This window comes from Rattus norvegicus, chromosome 2, assembly GCF_036323735.1.
Source record: "Rattus norvegicus strain BN/NHsdMcwi chromosome 2, GRCr8, whole genome shotgun sequence".
NCBI lineage: Eukaryota > Metazoa > Chordata > Mammalia > Rodentia > Muridae > Rattus > Rattus norvegicus.
In genome coordinates, this window is record NC_086020.1 from 160,588,311 (window position 1) to 160,609,445 (window position 21,135).

The following is a 21,135-nucleotide window of genomic DNA, read 5'->3' on the forward strand; positions in this document are numbered from 1 at the left end:
TTGAGAATTAGTTGTCCACCTATTGTTTAAAGCATCAGTGTGAATGGTCTGTAATAGTAAAATCCTGGGTGGATTTAGCATTGTCTATTTCAGTCATCTTGTTGCTAAGCAATACTTGCAAAGCCAATAGCATTCTCACTTAGTTATTGTGCATACTGAGAGCAATCAATCAGGTTTGGTTTCTATATACATTAATTTTTGTTATGAATTTGTAATATATGTAAATACTACAAACTATAAAAAGATCTACAAGAAAAGATGAAAAATCAGTCAAAATTCCAATGGATCCCATAGCAACTAGGATAGGAACATTAACTCTTATACCTTTTAGATAAGTTTAGCAGAAATAGGGTATCCATATGCAGCATTGATATCATGCGCATTGCTTTTAAAGTAGAAATCTGAAAATACTTATAATAGTGCTAACGCTGATTTATTGTAACTGAAACAGTCTAGAAGACTTTCTATATCAATCTGTAGAGTTCTCTATTACTACTGCATGTTGGATGTACATAATGAATGACCCAGATTAACTTTGTTCTTTCCCTTTAGTGCAGATTTCAGAGGCTTTTTAAAAAAATTTCTTAATAAAGTGAAAGAAATATCAGTACAGTGTATCAGAATTTCTAGAACAGTGAAGTGCTCTCACACCTCTACTCTTATAAAAAATTGTTCTTCCTAAATTTATAGGCTAAATGATTTATTTAATGTATCTTTGTCTTGAATTACACATTTAATTAATTTTTATACATTGTGCTTTTTATTTTATTCAGTGATGAATTTAATTTTTCTAAAAATCTAATGTTATTTTTTCCTATGTGTTATAACTTTCCTCTGTTCTATTTTATCTATTTATTATAGGTGTGTGTGTATGTGTGTGTGTGTGTGTGTGTGTGTGTGTGTGTGTGTGTGTATGTGTGTGTGTGTTTAGATAGAAATGTGATTACAGGTTACTATGATATCTTGGTCCTGGAGTTAAACCGTGATAGTAATTACTCATTGTACATGTTTCAAGTCCCTTTCAAGAATTTTATATACATTTCACTGATCTGGCATCACTGCAATCCCATTAGTTCATTTATTCTTAAGTTTACAATACTTTTTTCAATCCATGATTATTGTTACCTAATTTCATCCTAATGTGGGTTTCATTACTGAGAACTGAGGGCATTTTTGACATGTGTACTTCCTGTGATGCTCTAAATTTTCATATCCTACTTCAAACAACTACTCAATATTAGTCATTTTCGTGTTTCTCAGATATTCTTATTTAATGGTAATAAACAATGGAATTGATTTTGACATTTTTTTCTTTATCCTTTTTATCATTTGTTTTGTTCTGTTTTGTTTTCAAGGTCTGAGCCTTATACCTTCATTTATACTCCTAGGCAAGAATGCCATTGCTGAGTAACATTTACCCTTTCTTTATGTTTTTAAGTAAGCTCTCTCACTCAGCTGATGGGGTCATGTAGATTTTGTAGTCTAATTCTCTTACACATCCAGGAGAACAGGTATATGTGTTATGGCCTGACTTGAATTAGTCTCATTTATATTGTTCCTGAAAATCATTTTTATTTTCTTGTGGTTGTTTGGTTTTTATTTTGCAATATTCTGTGCTTTCCTATATCTCCTCTAGCATTGTCCTGGTAGATAATAAGAGATTTTATAACACTGTTAAACATACAATTATAGCAGTAGCATTGGAGCTTCATTACAGAATACTACATCCATCCATTTTAAGGAATCCAAACTACCTCAGTGTGAAGATGTGCCATTATCTACCTTCTTAAAAATTATTACAGTTGGGGGAACTTGGCTACTGGACAACTGATCAGAAAGACTGATTCACTTTAAGCACATCATAAAAAGATGAGGGGAATAGCTATCTGTTTCATGAAATAATGGCATTTTATTTTCTAGAATTCTTGCTCTTTGTGCAGTTTAGCCTCCGCAATGTTATTGTGATAATTCAGTTTTTATGAGTTCTTAGGAAAAATATGCAACTTTTTTGCTTCTTTTTATTTTATTTATTTATTTATTTATTTATTTATTTATTTATTTATTTATTGCAGATGAAGCAAAAATCTGGACATGTTTTCCTACACATACTAGATTTCTCACTATTTTTCTAGTGATATACCACTAACGACAAAGGATAAGTTTTTTTATCTTCCTTCTTTCTATCATTTCTCTATGGGTAATGTCAGATTATGCAGCTTGATAGTCCTGGATTCCCCAGTCTATTGGACTCTAACAACATTCCTCTTAACTTTTCCCTTGAGTCCATTTTTATATAAATGTATTAACAAGATTACAAAGAATATTAAGAAATGACTTCATTATCTACATTAGTTTGTGGCAGTCCTGACAGGACTCTCATTTTTTTCAGTAACAGAGACATATAATAATTCATATATCAGGGTTGATGAAGGTAATAATAGGAAATTAAATACTCAGTATAAGTATTAGTAGAAGTAGCATAGAAAGATAGGGAATTGAGAAGACAGATTCTATAACCCTGGAGTTCATTAGAAGTTTCTTAGTAACTGAGTTAAGAATTATTAAACACAAGAAAATTGCTATGAATATTACCTAAACAGAAACAGTATTTTCTATAACGTTATTAAAACTGATAGGAAGCATGCTCAATACATTAAGTGACTTTATTTATTTCCCAGCTATGAAATGAAAAAATTTCAGGTATCTTTCAAAAAATATGAATGTTGTTATGTAAAATTTGGTCGTAACTTCCTCCATCACTCTTGGGGACCCTGGTTTCATCTTAATCTACAGTCCTGCGTAGTCCAGGTCAGTCACTGAAGCCTGTAGTATCATTTACCAAAATTAGAAGAAGAAATGGACAAAAATATATAGTCAAACCCACGGGTAGAAAAGTACCCTTGAAAACAAAACAACATTTTGACATTGACATTATGATCCATAAGTAATATATATAGTTTAAATATAGATGAGACATATGTGAAGATAAACACATGTGAACATACATATGTGCCTTTAAACATATACAGGTATGTATGTATGTATTTGTGTGGGTGCATGAGAGTGTTCCAAAAAGCTGTTGGAGAATAGATCTTGGCTTTAAACAAAATTATTCTGGAAAAAATTTTCTGCCATATTTCACTGGGTCAAAATGAAAGTTTAAATGAACATCCTAGGCCTTGTCAGGCAGCAATGAGAGGAGAGGCCCTTTGTCTGTGAAGGCTGGATGCCCCAGTATAGGGAATGCAAGGGCGAGGAGGTAGGAGGCTATGGGTTAGTGTTTGGGGGAGCACCCTCATTGAGGCAGGGGTTTGGAGATGGGATGGGGGTTTCTGGAGGGGAACCCTGGAATGAGGATAACATTTGAAATGTAGATAAAGAAAATATCCAACAAAAATGAAAAGTTCATTTCTGGGTCTTCACTTCTATTCCACTGATCTACCTGCCTATCTCTATACAAATACCATACAGTTTTTATCACTATTGCTCTGTAATACAGCTTGAGGTCAGGGATGGTGATTTCCCCAGAAGTTCTTTTATTGAGTATAGTTTTCATTATCCTGGGTTTTTGTTATTTTAAATGATTTTGCAAATTGAGTTGGAATTTCAATGGGAATTGCATTGAACCTGCAGATTGCTTTTGGCAAAATGGCCATTTTTACTATATTATCCATGCCAATTCATGAGCATGGGAGCTCTTTCCATGTTCTGAGTTATTCAATATCTTTCTTCAGAGACTTGAAGATCCAGAAATGAACCCACACACCAATGATCACTTGATATTTGACAAAGGAGCTAAAATCATCTGATGGAAAGAAAGATAGGATTTTCCACAAATTAGGCTGGTTCAACTTGAGGTCAGCATGTAGAAGAATGCAAATCAATCCATTCTTATCTCCCTCTACAAAGCTTAAGTCCATGTGGAGGAAGGATCTCCACATCAAACCAGATATACTCAAACTAATAGAAGAAGTGGGGAAGAATCTTGAACACATGGGCACTGGGGAAAATTTCCTGAACAAAACACCAATGGCTTATGCTCTAAGATCCAAAATTGGCAAATGGAACCTCATAAAACTGCAAAGCTTCTGTAAGGCAAACGACAAAATGGCAACTAACAGATTGGGAAAAGATTTTTACCAACCCCACATCTGATAGATGGCTAATATCAAAAGTATGCAAAGAACGCAAGAAGTTAGACTCCAGAGAGCCAAATAATCCTATTAAAAATGGTATGGAGAACTAAATAATGAATTCTCAGCCAAGGAATATCGAATGGCTGAGAAGCACCTAAAGAAATGTCCAACATCTTTAGTTATCAGAGAAATGCAAATCAAAACAACCCTGAGATTCCACTTCACACCAGTCAGAATGGTGAAGATAAAAATCTTGGGTGACAGCAGATGCTGGGAAGGATGTGGAGAAAGAGGAACACTCCGCCATTGTTGGAGGGATTTCAAAGTGGTAGAACCTCTCTGAAAATCAGTCTGTAAAAATTTTGTCAGAAAATTGGACATTCTACTATCTGAGGACCCAGCTATACCTTTCCTGGGCATATACCCAAATGATGCTCCAACATAAAATAAAGACACATGCTCCACTATGTTCATAGCAGCCTTAGTTATAATAACCAGAAGCTGGAAAGAACTCAGATGCCCTTCAGCAGAGGAATGGATGAAGAAAATGTATCCATTTATCTACATCTACACAATGGAGTACTACTCAGCTATCAAAAACAATGCCTTCATGAAATTCATAGGCAAATAGATTGATCTAGAAAATATCATACTGAGTGAGGTAACCCAATCACAGAAAAACACACATGGTATGCCCTCATCAATAAGTGGATAATTAGCCCAAAAGCTTGAATTACCCAAGGTACAATCCACAGATCTCACAAAACTCAATAAAAAGGATGACCGAAGTGAGGATGCTTCACTCCTTCTTAAAAGAGGGAACAAAAATATTCATAGGAGGTTATATGGAGGCAAAGTTTGGAGCAGAGTCTGAAGGAACAGCCATTCACAGCCTGCCTGCCCCTCATGTGCATGTGTGTGTGATACACACACACACACACACACACACACACACACACACACACACACACACACACACCAAGACTAGATAAGATTGATGAGGCTAAGAAGTGCATGATGGCAGGAACCGGATATAGATGTCTCCTAAGAGACACAGCCAGAGTATGTTTAATATAGAGGCCAACACTGGCAGTAAACCATTCAGTTGAGAACAGGATCCCTGTTTAAGGAATTAGAGAACAGATTGAAAGAGCTGAAGGGGCTTGCAACCCCATAAGAACAACAATGCCAACCAACCAGAGCTCCCAGGGACTAAACCACTACCCATAGTCTATGCAGGGACTGACCGATAGCTGCAGCTGCATATGTAGCAGAGGTGCCCTTGTTGGGCACCAATGGAAGGAGAGGCCCTTGGTACTGCCAAAGCTGGACCCTCCCATGTAGGGGAATATCAGGGGGCAGGAATACGGAGTGGATGAGGAGGGGAACACCCTTATAGAAGAAGGAGAGTGCAATGGAATGGGGACTTATGTAGGGAAACCAGGAAAGTGAATAACATTTGAAATTTAGATAATAATATATCCAATAAAAGAAAAAATGAAAAGAAAAATACATTAAAATATCGATACAAATTAAAGACAAAGATGAACATTCTCCCTCTATTCTTCATAGACTCTAGAGGAAAATAGACCTCTTATTATTTTTGTGGCACTCATAGCTTGTAGGTCCTTTATCTTGTAGTTGTCATTGTTTTCTCCAACTAAATCAAGTTTCACTCTTAATGTGATCACACTTCAACCTCACTGTAATAATTTATGATAACTGTGTACATGTTTAACTAAGCATCTTCTGAAGTACAGCTTTAATTATATAACACTGAAGTATTCAGAGATTAAGATGTCTGTAAAAAGTAACTTTCATTCACATGATGTAATCGTCATCTCAGAGGCTTACTGCTTCCATTTGCTTATCGAGGTCTGGTCTTTGAAGCACTTAGTGTATATACAATCTAGCCCTAAGACGTTTTCAACCTCTTAGACTTATAAGCATACCCTTTCTTTCTCAAATCTGGGTGGGTGGGTTCAACTTAGCTCATATGGCTCACCCTTCTTCACCATGACTGAATCAATATGGCTTCTCTCGGCTTTTCACTGACTTACCATGCTTGGCCTCAAACTGACTCTTGCAGTGTTTCCAGTCTTCTGACTCCTTCTTATTCTCTGGCTTTAACTACCTCTTCTGACCTGCACTTAACTGTATGACCTCTACACTGCCTTCACTGAACAGACTCCCAACTTACCGACTCAACTCCATTTCACTGAACTCGACGGACTGAACTGGATTGAGTGTCAAGCCACTCTCTCTTATTGCACTGCACTTAAATAGCCCCCCTTTCCCGTGTGTTCTGAGGGTTGTGTGATTTATCTTTGACTCATAATGTTGAATCTTTCTCTGATTTGTCACTTTGAGTGCCTCTAAATCACAGCTCACTTTTGAACATGGCTGCTTTCTTCTACAAACTACTACCTACATTGCTTGGGATTAAAGTTTTATACTAAGGGTATTGAACCAAAGCAGCCATGTGGCTGGATTAAAACTCCTCTACAAATATCCTTATCATTCAAGAGTTCACAGCTCAGTATACGCATATGTGCATATTTTTGTGAGTTATTATACTTTTCCACACATAGACAGAGGTTATTTATTGTATGCAAAAAATCAAGATGTAAAAAATCCTACCAAGCATTTTTTAAAGAATTTCATGGAATTGAAAGAAAGGTCTTATAATAGTTCTATCATGAAGTCAACCAGGTATTTACTTATTTGAGAAAGCAACTGAAAGATAATCTCAGCAATAAAAAGAATGTCTTGTCTTTCATTGAGCAAAGATGTTATTATAATTTCTTTTGAAGTATAGGTGTACTATGATTAGTAACTCAATAGCAAAGATCATTTAGGGAGGACTGGCAATAATTACTACATTTTAAGAGGGACATGAATGCCAAGTGGAGTGTCACTGCTGGCTTGCCAACATTTTATAGTCCAGATCTATACTAAGGTCTTCTGTAAATGCCATTGGTCTGATGCCTGTATGCTCAAACAACAGGACAAATGTTAAAATTAATATCCCTAGTTAAATAATACCTCAAATCTTACAATCTCATAGACTCTGCCTCACTTAACCAAGAGTATTTTCAGATTCTTCTTTGAATGTTTTATTGGCAACTGATATTTAATTAGATCTGAACAAAATTTTCATTTCTCTTAAGACTCACTGAACTAACAGATTTGACTTTCTCAGAAGTTTAAAACACCATTCAGCCAGTTACTTTAGGTGAAGAGTACTAATTTTCTAGTATCCTGTCTCTTGACAAATCCTGTTTTCAGTTGCTTAGAAATGTACATAACAGAGCACTGCCAGTTCCTCTAAAGGCCATTAATGACTACTTTCCTTTCTTTTGCCTAGATAGGTCAAAAGTTTTCCCAGTATTCACAGTCCTCCAGTCCTCCAGGAGCCAGAGTAACCCTTCTACAATAAATATTCTTACCTATATGCTTAAAGTTTGACAGTGGCTTCCAATATGCAGTTCTCAACTTCTGGCCTCATCCTTAATCATCATTTTTTGTTTTTCCTAGGAGGCTTCACTTGGTATTTCTCTAAGCTTGTATGATTTAGTAGCTTAATCTCCCATAGTGTGGTTGATATATCATTTGTTACTGTAGCACAGAGAATGTGCCCCCTACAAATCTCTATTTGCTGTTTGACAAAGCTATATTTATTCATGGTTTAGCATTATATAATTACAGAGTTCTTTCTTTTATCTTTGTATATCTCATGCCACTAAAATATGAGCACCAAGAAATCAAAAGCCTTTTTGTTGTAAACACTGCTGTGGAGAAGTGCCTAAAATATGAGTGGACAATAATAGTAACTAGATTAAAGATGGAAATGTGTTCAGTCTGCACTGTGTAATGTTTTTCTAAAGCATATAAAATTAGTGATTTCATATATATGGAAGTCAGTATGGCTAGATTTATGGTATCTTTGATTTTTCATTGAATGTATACTTGGAAACGAATGTCTATGTAATTAGCATATTTACAGATGAGGAAATAAAGCTGATTTTAATATGGCTACAAGTGACTTTCTTAGTTATAGACTATACTGCTATGGCAAATATCATGAAAAAATATAGTGAGGAAGGATCCATTTTGCTTATATATCTGGGGTCACTGCCTTTGGTGAAAATCCTAGACATCTTGCCATGGCTTCCTTCACATTCTTTCTTATATCATTTAGGATCCCTTGCCAAGGGATTCTTATTGCTCTCAGTAAACTAAGGCCTTCCACATCAACTAATAATCAGGACAATGAACCTAAGACTTGCCTACACACTAATCTTACACAGGCTTTTTAAAATTACACATCATTCTATACAAATATATCTAGGTTTTTGTCAATTTAACAAAAAAAATTAGCAAAATAACTATTTTTGTTACTAAGTAACTAAGTTAATATATATATATATATATATATATATATATATATATATATTGACTTCTTGTATGAAACAAAATAGCTCTTTTCTGGAGTAGTTGTTAAAATCTGACTGATTATCATATTTTAAAGAGGAAATGTCCCAAAAGGCTTCGTCACTGAATTTATCAAGAGGAGAGTCACAGTGAACATGTTTTCCTGGTGCCAACACCCTAAGCATAGGCATAGTAGCAGTCATGAGGTATATCAAATTCTCATTATCAAGACCTTCATTTATGAGAGATTAACCTTGTGTTTTTGGCAGTGAATGTAACACTATAATTCAGGCTTAAAAATAATTAAAAGAATATATATTCAACCTCAGAATATTTTATAAAATTAAGAATTATACATGTGATTGTAAAATATCATGTTTGTGTTAAAAATGTAAAACCTTATGACTTCTGAAAACGAAGGCTGACCTCAGTAGGGTTCCTTCAGTATGCTTCAGAGTAAGTAAATGGTTCATCTCTAATTGACAGTTACAACCAATTAACAAAGGAAGACTATTCTACCCAATTCACATCTTAAAAAATTGTGCAACATGAAACATGAGAAAGAATAGTACAATACAAAATTCTCAGTTAGTGTTTTGCATAAGATTTCAAAGAGACATCTCCAAGGGAGATTATTAAAATCATATCTTTTATGATTATATGGAAATGATAATTCATCTCCTGAGTAGAACATTAGGCAGACATTTAGTTTAAATTTGAAATACCACTGCAGATGTTGGCATTTGAGTTTTCCTTCACTTATTTTCTTACAAAAAGATAACAGTTTCCAAATTATCATATTACAATGTCATAAGAAAGGAAGAAAGAAAGATCATTAAAAAAATTAATGTTGAAGAGCCTTTGGAAAGAAGGAATATTCTAAAACTTAAATGGTCACTGAGGCAATGAACTTATGGCAGAAGAGGAAACAACTAAGTCTTATTGTGGATATCCTGAAACATGTCTCTTTGGAAACTCTGTCTAAGAAAAGCAAGTGATATTTCAAGTACAATTAATTCAACACTTCAAAACTATTTTTGCCAGTGAAGATTCATAAGTGTTACTAAGATAAACATTCTTCATGATACCTAAGTAAATATGTATCTGCAGCTTATGACTATTCCTTGAGCACTGCCCAGGATCTTAAGCTATGTTTACCATTAGTGGGAGGAAAAAATAACATAGTAATAAAAACATACTCCCCAAAATAGAAGAAAGACAACAAATGAGCTGAGGGAAAAGAAAAAAAAACCAAGATAAGAGCACATTTGTTCAAATGCATCCAACCAGGAAAATCACATGGCCATGAACAGAAGACTTTGATTCAGAGAATAAAAGGAAAAATACCCTGAAAGCATTAAGAAGTACTGGAAATGAAAACTGGTTTTGAAATTAACAGTTATTTAAATTATTTGCCTGTATTCTAAAAGACATTGGGAAAGGGTAACTGAAAAACTAGACTCAGAGGGCTAGGGTTGGTAATGCCAGGATGCAGTTATTTTTTTAAACACTATTAATATTCAATAAAATAGCACCCAGACGTATTATGTTTTTCAGAGTAGTTGAATTCATACTTTATAACCCTTTTATAACCCTTTTCTATCTTGTGCTTTTATTTAACATTATGCCATCAAGCAATTTTTTTTGGTATTTATTTACATTTCAAATTTGATTCCCTTTCCAGGTTTCCAGGGAAAGCCCTCCCACTCCCCTTCTATAAGGGAGTTCCCATCTCCATCCTCCCCCAATTACAGCCCTCTCCCCAACAATCCTGTTCAATGGGGGTCCAGTCTTGGCAGGACCAAGGGCTTCCCCTTCCACTGGTGCTCTTACTAGGTTATTCATTGCTACCTATGCAGTTGGAGCCCAAAGTCAGTCCATGTATATTCTTTGGGTAGTGGCTTAGTCCCTGGAAGCCTTGGTTGGTTGGCATTGTTGTTCACATGGGGTCTCAAGCCCCTTCAAGCTCTTTCAGCCCTTTCTCTGATTCCTTCAACAGGGTTCCCGTTCTCAGTTCGTGGTTTGCTGCTTGCATTCCCCCATGTATTTGCCATATTCTGATTGTGTCTCTCAGGAGAGATCTACATCTGGTTCCTGTCAGCCTGCACTTTTTTGCTTAATCATCTTATCTAGTTTGGTGGCTGTATATATATGGGCCACATGTGGGGCAGGCTCTATATTGGCATTCTTTCAGTCTTGTTCTAAACTTTGCCTTCCTATCCCCTCCCAAGGGTATTCTTGTTCCCCTTTTAGAGGAGTGAAACATCTGCATTTTGGTCATCCTTCTTGAGTTTCATGTGTTCTGTGCATCTAGGGTAATTTGAACATTTGGGCTAATATCCACTCATCAATGAGTACATACCATGTGTGTTTTTCTGTGATTGGGTTAACTCATTCAGGATGATATTTTCCAGTTCCATCCATTTGCCTATGAATTTCATAAAGTCATTGTTTTTGATAGCTGAGTAATTGGTATTGTGTAGATGTACCACATTTTCTGTATCCATTCCTCTGTTGAAGGGCATCTGGATTCTTTCCAGCTTCTGGATATTATAAATGAAGCTGCTATGAACATAGTGGAGCATGTGTCTTTGTTATATGTTGGGCATCTTTTGGGTATATGCCCAAGAGAGGTCGCAGTTTTAATGTGAGCACTTGGGACGCAGAGGGAGGCAGATCTCATCTATAGAATGAGTTCCAGGATAGCCAGAACACAGAGAAACTGTCTTGAAAAACAAATGATAACAAAAACAAAACCCAAAGCAATAAAAAACAGAAGCAAAGTAGACGCTAATGTTATTTTCCTCACATTGTCAGAGGACTCCCATTTTATGAAGGATGTCTACTGAAAGTAATGGAAAATTTTTTTTCTGATACATGATGACAGAAAATTGGCAAAACCTGGGGTAAATCTGAGGCCCTTAAAGAGGAGTTAGATTTTGGATTTTTCTTATTATTAAAGTTTGAGCCAGAGATAAATGACAATTAAGATTTTTCTCAAGACTCCTGAATAGAGAGATACATGAATGAAAGGTAAGTATAGGCTTTTCTGTAAAGTATTTGCATTGCCAACACTGACACAAACTGACATTTCTCCCTCACACATTCCCCTCTTCTTTCCCTCATCCCTTTCCTCTGAAAGGGTGCCCCTTGGCATTCTCCCACCCTGGTAAGTCAAGTCTCTGCAGGATTAGGAACATCCTCTCCCACTGAAGCCAGACAAGCCAGCTCTGTTGGGGAATGAATATCAAATCAGGCTACAGCTTTAGGCACAGCCTTTGCTTCAGTTGTGAGGGACCAACATGGAGAAGTTACATGCCTGCCATTTATATGCCAGGGGCGTTGGTCCAACCCATGTATGCTATTTGGTTGGTGGCTCAGTCTCTGAAAGTCTCCAGCATCCTTGTTAGTTGGCTCTGTTTGTCTTCTCGGGGAGTTGCTTTCCCCTTCAGGGCCTTCAGTCCTTTCCCCAACTCTTCCATAGGAGTCTTTGACCTATACCCAGTGTTTCGCTGTGAGTATTTGCATTTGTTTCAGTCAGCTGCTGGGTATAACCTCACAGAAGACATTTATGCTCTGCTCCCATCTGCAAGTGTAGCAGAGAATTATTAATTCAGGGATTGCTGCTTGCCAATGGGATGGGTCTCAAGTTTGCTGATTATTGGTTGGCCATTCCTTCAGTTTCTGCTCCATCTCTGCCCCTGTATTTCTTTTTATGGAACATTCCTCTATTGCTTGTGGATTTGGAAACTCTACAACTAGTCTGGAAATTAATCTTGTTTTTTTCTCAAATAGTGAAAATTGTTCTACCTGAAGATCCAATTATGCCACACCTGAGTATAGACCAAAAAGGTGTTCTGCCATACCACAAGAACATGAGCTCCACTGTGTTCATAGTAGCTTTATTCATAATAGCCAGAAACTAGAAACAACCCAGATGTCCCTCAGCCAATGAATGGATACAGAAACTGAGGTTCATTTACATATTGGAACACTATTCAGCTATTATAAACAAGGACATCATGAAATTTGCAGGCAAATGGTTGGAACTAGCAAATATCATTCTGGATGAAGTAATCCAGACTCAAAATGACATGCTTATATGTACTCATTGATAAGTAGATATTAGTCATAAGTACTAGAAACCCATGATATACTCCATAGTGAAAGGAGAAAGAGGGCCTAAGAGAGGACGCTGGATCTCACTTAGAAATGTTAATAGTCATAGAAGGCAGAGAGAGGAAGGGAAATTTGTGGTACGGGGGTTGAGAAGAGAATGGAGATCAGTATCAGGTAGAGGGAAAAACAGGAAAGATAGCCAGACGTTCATGAGAATGAATGAAAATCTGCAACTAACAGGTTTGGGGGTTGGAGGGTATCTATAGGACATGAGAGAGACATGGGATAAAGGAAGCACCAAAGAATCAATGGGGATGACCTTAGTCGAGATGCCTAACAAAGGTGACAAAGCACCTAAAGTGGCCACTTCCTGTAGTCAGGTGAGATCCCAGTGGAGGGATAAAGACACCTTCCTACCCAAGGTCAAGGTTTTTGATCTAAAAGAGGAAAGATGTAAAAGTGCTGAGGTAGTCCAGTGTCCAGCCACTTCCTGTAGTCAGGCGAGATCCCAGTGGAGGGATAAAGACACCTTCCTACCCAAGATCAAGGTTTTTGACCTAAAAGAGGAAAGATGTAAAAGTGCTGAGGTAGTCCAGTGTGATGGGACCAAAGAATGTTGCAGAACATTGGCTAACAGGATGTGTAGGGTTCAGAGAGGTTTCCTCTAGATTGTTATGCAATTATGTAATCTACTAGGTAATCTGGGTTCATCAAAGTCCAGTTTTGTTTGTCTCATTCATGAATGCAGAAATTGCAACACTCTCCTAACATACATTCCAGAATGATGCTTCCTGGTTCCTTAAGAAAGAGAGCATTTCTTAGGTGGGAAAACTAAGGAAAATCAAAGAAAATTTATATGCTTCTCTATATGAGGTTAGAACTTTTAAATCAACACCTTTCAATTAATTTATAAATGAAATATTTAATCACATTTGAAGTGGAAATTTTTGGATTTTTTAGAATGTCATTTATGTTGAATGATGTTCTACTGGGACACATAGGTGAAAGAATGTTTACTGAAGCAAATGACATATTGCTATAATAGACAAGTAAAAGAATGCATGGTGTTTAAAAGGAATACAAGCATGACCTCAAAACAGTGGGAGCTGGAGCATTGGGTTACCTTGTTCTACCTTGCTATTCTTTCTGACATGTATATATTGGTTCACTTTATGTTGCTTTACTAAGCTTCACTTGTGGTGACTTCACAGATAGAAACTTGCCAAAGAATTTCTCATGAGGTTTCTGTGGTTTCTGCAGACTCAAGCTGATTGTTAAGCCTCATGATTTCTTCTGGATTGGGGTGCAGTCGCTGATTCATGTGTGGTGTCTGCTAAGTGGGTTGAAGCAACTTGCTGGATCACATGTGATGCTTACCAAGTGGACTGGTCTGCCGCTGCTGATTCATGTCTCGTGTTTGCTGGACTGAGAACAGTGATGATTACAGCTGTCCTAAAGAACCATTTCTAAACAGGTCTAAATTCCCTTATGTTTTAATAATGTTACTTTCCTACTACACTGGTAGGAGGTGGGCTAGAGAGGAAAAACCTTTATTAGAGCAGCTTGAGAAAACTTTATGCCTAAAGCATTAGCATGTGTTGAGGATATATGAAAATGTTTGCTTCAGTTGTCACAATTGGCCTTAATGTAACAGATGAGAAAGTTGTTTATTTATATTTATAACTATATGAATATATTTAATGAAATATATATTTCATTTAAGTAGCTTATAAAATATTACATTAATTATAATGATTAATTAGGTGAATATTGTTTGATCACCATTCTACTTTTCTCATGGTACATTTTCTATCAGATGTAGTCCCTTAACCCATTTCTTTATTCTACTTCACTAGTGGAAGTTAAGAGTTTTTTTTATAAATGGACATGTATGCATGCAAGTCATATTACTTTTCTATTGCTGTAATAAAATACCAAAAACAAAGGAACTTAAGAAGGAAGTGTTTATTTTGTGCATGATTCCAGAGAGATAACATTCTACAATGGGAAGCATAGTAGCAAGCATCAGGCATGATGGATTGAACAGAAAACTGAGAGCTTACATCTTCAAACACAAGTAGGAAGTAGAAAGGGTGGAAAAGATATTTGATGATGCTATGCATTGCCGAAGACAGCTCACAGTGATACATTCCTTCCAGCAAGGCTGTACCTCTTAAGCCCGCCAAACAACACCAACTGGTGATCAAGTGTTCAAACATATGTGCCGGTGGGGACAGATAACCACAATGTTATCTCACCTGAGAAAGTAGGCTTCCCACTCTTAGCAGAGGCTGGATCCAAGCATACTGCTCTATCCTTGCCAAGAAAATTTACCCAGTATTGTACACAAAATTCATAATTACCTTTCCTGAAGGAGGTGCTAGGGAGCAAATTAAAGATGTGCTCCAGTGCCTACCACATGTTGTCTATAGATCTTTAAGAAGTCTTAAAGCTACAAGGCCCCTAAAAGTGAGATACAGTACACTTTTAAATAAAATTCATTCAAGTAGAAGTCTGGGGAATGTGTGAGAATGGATCCTAAGGATATAGAATTTTGGTGAAAGAAACAAAACCTGATCAGGCTGATATTATTGATATGGACCAACTGAATGGATATTCTAGACTTATTATGGAAGCTTTCACAGTTAAAAGGGGTTTATTTGACTGGTAGCTTGTGTATTTCTCAAATGATATTCTATTTAAAAAAGAAATGGAGATGACATGTAATACTTGACTTATTGTTAATGAATGCAATTTTAAGACTCAGGGAATTTGGAATGCTGGAATAGATAAACTGCGCAAAACCTATTCCTTTACAGTGGGAGAACCTAGAATACATGTCATTCCCTACAGAAAATGGTGAATGGGTAACATGAAAAATGTTACCACTTCAAATGCTGGGAGAGACACCAGTACATTTGAACAGCCAGTGTTCTTTTCCTTCTGTCTGATCTTAGTTTTGAAGATACTGATGCTCAGTGGATAAATTAATTGTAATGCTTCAATGGGTCCCCAGAGTAGCAGAAGTCAGAGGGCATTATTGGATTGTCAAACACACAGCAAGTATGTCAATGTAATGTGCAGTATAGGCAAAGCAATATGTGTAAAAGTCCGACCCATAGAGACCTTTGGTACTGGATAATTAAACATGGTGTTTCTAGGAATGAAAGAGAAGACTTCTAAGTGCTTTTCCTATCTATGTACACAGAAAAGCTATAGAACAAATGCAAGAAAGGATAAAATTTCTTGTAGCAATCAGGAATCTTTGTCTGTCAGTTTCAAGACTTGAGTCAGTCAGAAGATCTAGAATTCCTTGATTGAAGGGAAGGCCAGTTCCTCTTCAGTGAGGATCATGTTAACACACTGAAGTTTTCTTTTTAGCCTTCTTCCTGTCTTTTCTTGGAAGGATCCTTGCTATTTTCTAGAGTAAATAGACAGTGAAGAATATAAACAATCACATTTGCCTGGCCTGTTGTGTACTAGTGCTTGATTGACATTGAGTACAGCATATCTAAAGGCAAGCTGCAGTAAATACAGTCAAGATTCTGTTGCAGACATGATTATAATTGATATGAGTGATTCTGTCTTATTATGTTAAATCATGTTTACATGTACACACATATATTAGTCATATATTTGTGTTTTCTTCCCTCTATATTTTTATCCTGTAATGATAAATAAAGATAATATTGTTTAAGTGTAAATCTATATTATCATATTTATGTTGTAAGGCATTGATAACTAAGCATTCTTCAATGAACTTTGCTAACTATTCTAAAATACATAATACATTTGTGGTTGTGCATGGGACGGTTATGGTATGTTAGGTAGAATTATTACTTGATTATTGTTTTCATTGAGAAATCAAGCATGACTTAAGGGAATGTAGCTGTGTGTCATGCTGACAAGGGATGGATTTATAATGAGTAATTATGGTGTCATGTTGGATTCAAGTTAATGGCAAGTTTCAGGGCATTCCTGTGAGTGATTTCATTGATGAGGATATTTGAAATAGGAAGGCCAGTCCTAAACATGAGATGAACCTTATGATGGCAGCGTAGATCAAAAAATGTGAAAGAAGGAAATTTTGCTGTTTACTTGCTTCCTATTGCTTTTGTTGTCAAGTTTACTGAGTCTTGCAGTAGTATACCTTTACTGAGATTAGTACCTACTTCTTAGAGATGCCAAAGAAGACTCAAGTACAGATGTTCTCCATGAATTCTCCAGGATTGCAGCAATTTACTACAACTGCCTACGTATCCAAACACGTGTATTTAACAACTTCTGTACTCTAGGCCTTTCTATGCTGAGGCAGACTATATATAATACTAGGCTATATCCTATAAGGCACTCAAATAAACTCCCTATTAATATAACTATTCATTTTGTCATCCTGTTCCTTGAGAGAACACTTATAAAAATTTTTATACATCTTAGATCTGATGGTGACCTGGTCTTTTCTTTCTTCTCTTTTGTGTAAGAAAGTTGGATGTAACTTTCTTGTAGATTAAGTAAATTACTCATGGATTACCTTCTTAGTGTAAAAGGGTGGCAAATAACGCTTCACATTCAATATCTTTAGGAAAAGCCCCCTTCACCCTACATTCTCCCTTTTCAAACAAGTTTGTAATGAGAACTGATGTCGTTGAGTATGGTACATACAACCATGATAAAGAATTTCACTAATTCTTCATTTTGATTTCTTTTATTATCGATGTGTAGATTGTCTTGTTTATTAGTTATTGAGCTAATTGTGTCACAGCTAAAATTATTTTAATAATCGTCTAAGAAATTATGATTGGCATGAATGTAATTACATTAATTTTAAATTATTCTAATCTTTATGAACTTCAGTACAAGTGTAGGGGAATGTCAGGGCAGGGAGGTGGGAGGGAGTGTGTGGGTGGTTAAAGGAGTGCTTTCACAGAAGCAGGAGGTGGGTGGAGATGTGATAGTGGGTTTCTGGAGGGCAGACTGGGAAAGGGGATAATATTTAAAATGTAAATAAAAATATACAATAAAAGGAAAAAACAAAAAAAACATAAAGAAAAGTTAATATAAGAAGGTTCTTTTTTTAGAAGAATGATACTTGATACTTTCCTTCTTATAAACCAAAATTTGAACATTAAACCACTAAAATAAACATTTTCAGTTTATAGATTATCAAAATAATGTTCTGATCCACCTTAACTGGCAACATGTATTCTTATACAGTCCAAAGCATATTTATTTGTCATATTTTGAGAATGAACCACAAACTCAGCTAAATTAAGTGACAGTTCAATGGCTTTGTTTGGTGCTCGAGCAATTGTTCCTCAAGCACTAACCCAAAGCAAGACTGATACAATGTGAAATTTGGATTCGCAAACACTTCATCCATGGATAATTTTTTTTTCCGGAGCTGTGGACCGAACCCAGGGCCTTGTGCTTGCTAGGGAAGTGCTCTACCACTGAGCCAAATCCCCAACCCCATCCATGGATAATTTAAATCAAACTTTTGTTTCATCTGTGAATCTCTTAAAGGTGAGTCTCTGAGAGTTCCCAGACACTGGTTTCTGCTGTCCATCCTATAGCACAGTGTGTATGCAGAGGAGTCTATTCTAGAATTCCTGAGCATATTAGAACCACATACTTTCTGCAGTTGTTGAATTCTGAAAGGGACATTTGACAAATCATGCTCACAAAATGATTCCTGAAACAAGTTGGCATGATTTTCAACAGTAACTGAAATTTCTTGTATTTTTTGTTAGTTATAATTTATGTCACTACAACTGTTCCCAGATCCTGTGGCCCTATTTTCATATTCTCTCTTGCCTCTACATATATGAATAGCCAACTTTTTGTTCATTTTAATATTTGATATTGATACTAGACTTATGAATAAATTATAGGCAGCAGTAATATAAACTATAACATCCATTGTTTCAAAATCCAATTCAGGTTTTAACGATAGTTTTATATAGGTGTCTATGAAAATACAGGATTAAATAAAAGCAGATGATGTAACTTTGAGGCAAAAGCTGTAATGTTATTCAGAAAAGTAAGATCAAAGCAGCACATAATTAATTCTCAATGTTTATACTGTGAAAATTAATAAAAACAACTTTCAATGACTCAGTTCTAAGGCATTAGGTAAAATACTAAGTGAAAGTTGTAAGGAATCGATACTCTCTTCTGGCATTTCTTCTCTGCTGTATAATAGCATTCTTGGTATATATGGTGAGAGCGACTGGTATTTTTTTCTTCATCTACAGGAAAATGAACATTTTATAAAGGGTAAATCTATTAATTAGAGATCTGTACAAGTCTCTTTCTTGCTAGTGTAATCGTTAAATTGATTTTTCCAGTCCATCATGTAATTGCTCCAGCGATGGAATCCTGCCTTCCACTCTTGCTCCCTTTCATCAATATCTCCTGTAAAACATGGAATACATTGCATTAATCTAAAGTTTAATCTCTGTTTACATCACCTGAAAAATAATTCTAATTATAGAAGCCATTTTCTGCAAGTGTACTTCACAGTAAGGTTTTAATTTTCATTATGTATATCAGCTTCTCTTACTACTGGCAAACCTCTTAATATATTTTTATGTAGCATATTAAACAATGAAAGCAAAATGCATATACAATGAAAATAATGTGAAAGTACAAATTGGATCATGTCAGTTTATATTATATGTCCTATGGTTATTTTCCCAGAAGACATGTAGATATTACTTCCATTATTTAACTCTTTGAAGTACTTCAAAAACTTCTTGCTTCATGATACAAAGTACACATGAGGCTATTATCTTCATTGAACATACTCACATTTTGCTAACATATAAAGAGAGCTTTGTAATTAACATGCAACACAGGTTTTATACTCGTTAAAATACATTTCATCCCATATGATGCTCAGTTGCTGATGCTGTTGACCACATGAAGGCAGCTTAGTAATTCCTTTATAAAACAGAAAAGTAACTAAGGAAATATTAGCCTTCAAGTAGCTTGTGAATCACAAGCATTTTCATGTCATAATTAGTTACATCATTAATCATTATTCTTCATGTGTAAATATATCTGTTTGAGAAGAAAAAGAAATTTTAAAAAAATCTTAAAGGCTAAGAGAATAAAATTCAAGATTTATAAAATCATAGAAAGTAGAGTTCTGGCATTGAATTTGTAAAAAGACATATTGATTCTATTATTAAGAATTAAAGTTGTGTCCTGCCAAGCCTGAACTCCCAGTGAATGGGATTGTTGGGGGAGGGCAGTAATGGGGGGGAAGAATGGAGAGGGGAACACCCATATAGAAGGGGAGAGGGAGGGGTTAGAGGGATGTTGGCCTGGAAACCGGGAAAGGGAATAACAATTGAAATGTAAATAAGAAATACCCAATTTAATAAAGATGGAGAAAAAGAATTAAAGTTTTATTGCATTCATTAGAAGAAGGTATCTATGCGTACCTATCAGTTTGTTTTATAGAGACTTCTAAATTAAAGAAGGAATTATGACTTGTAACATAATTTCTTTTTTTCCTTTTTACAGTGCCAAAACATTATGGCTTGGACACTGTGGTGTGAAAAAGCACTATGATATGTCATAGTATGACTACATTTATAAAGAAGTTAAATCTGTTGTGCAAACTTCCTCAGAATTTTTGCAAAGAGTATTTGTAAGACTCCCTCTCCTGATGTGCTATAACAGTCACTAGATGGAAGGATCTGTATGAAAATAAATTTATTTCATTTGAGATATGAAGAACAGTGACAGCGAGTACTTATCCACTGACTTTATCACTTTCATTAATATATGAAAAATAAAGGAACACAGACAAGTCCAAACATACACAAATAAATGACATGAATTTAAAATGTAGAGATATTAATAACTCATATGGAAGTAATGAGGGACAAGAACTATGTCAGTTAGTTAAAATAAGAAAAAAAAACTTCCAACCATAAAATTAAGTGTGCATGGATTTTTTAACCATTGAAGAAGACATTGAAATATATTAAGTACAATTACTTTTAATTATACATCATATAATTAGAAAAATTCTATTGCATAACTTGATTTATATGTACTATTTCTTGAATTAAAAATTACCAGTCAGAGGCAAATTTAACATTAAATATGTCTATGCGACAGATAAAGATGCTTCGAATACATTTTGAAAGAATGATTGTAAGTTAAATATGAAGTACAAATAAAAATAATGAAAATAGCAATGCCTGCATATTCTTGATACGGACTGGAAAATCAAAAGCATCACTCCCTGGGGAATGGACTGAATGTTGGGATGAGTATAACACAAAGCAGGAGAACTCTGGATGCAGCAAAATCCAATACATCCAGGAACCAACAACCAGGACCACTAGACCTCCACTTTGAATTCATAAGCAGCTGTGCACAGGATACTTTGTTCAGTGTCCCTGGCTATCAGGCTCCCCCCTCCTGCATG

General features: G+C 35.6%; 1 protein-coding gene across 1 annotated transcript in view; it reads right to left on the minus strand.

Moving 5' to 3' along the window:
• Positions 1–18,978: 18,978 nt before the first annotated feature.
• Bche (butyrylcholinesterase) overlaps positions 18,979–21,135 on the minus strand; it is a 92,472-nt gene continuing 90,315 nt past the window's right edge. The window contains 1 exon segment of the mRNA NM_022942.1: positions 18,979–19,103. Coding sequence (NP_075231.1) covers positions 18,979–19,103 — 125 coding nt within the window.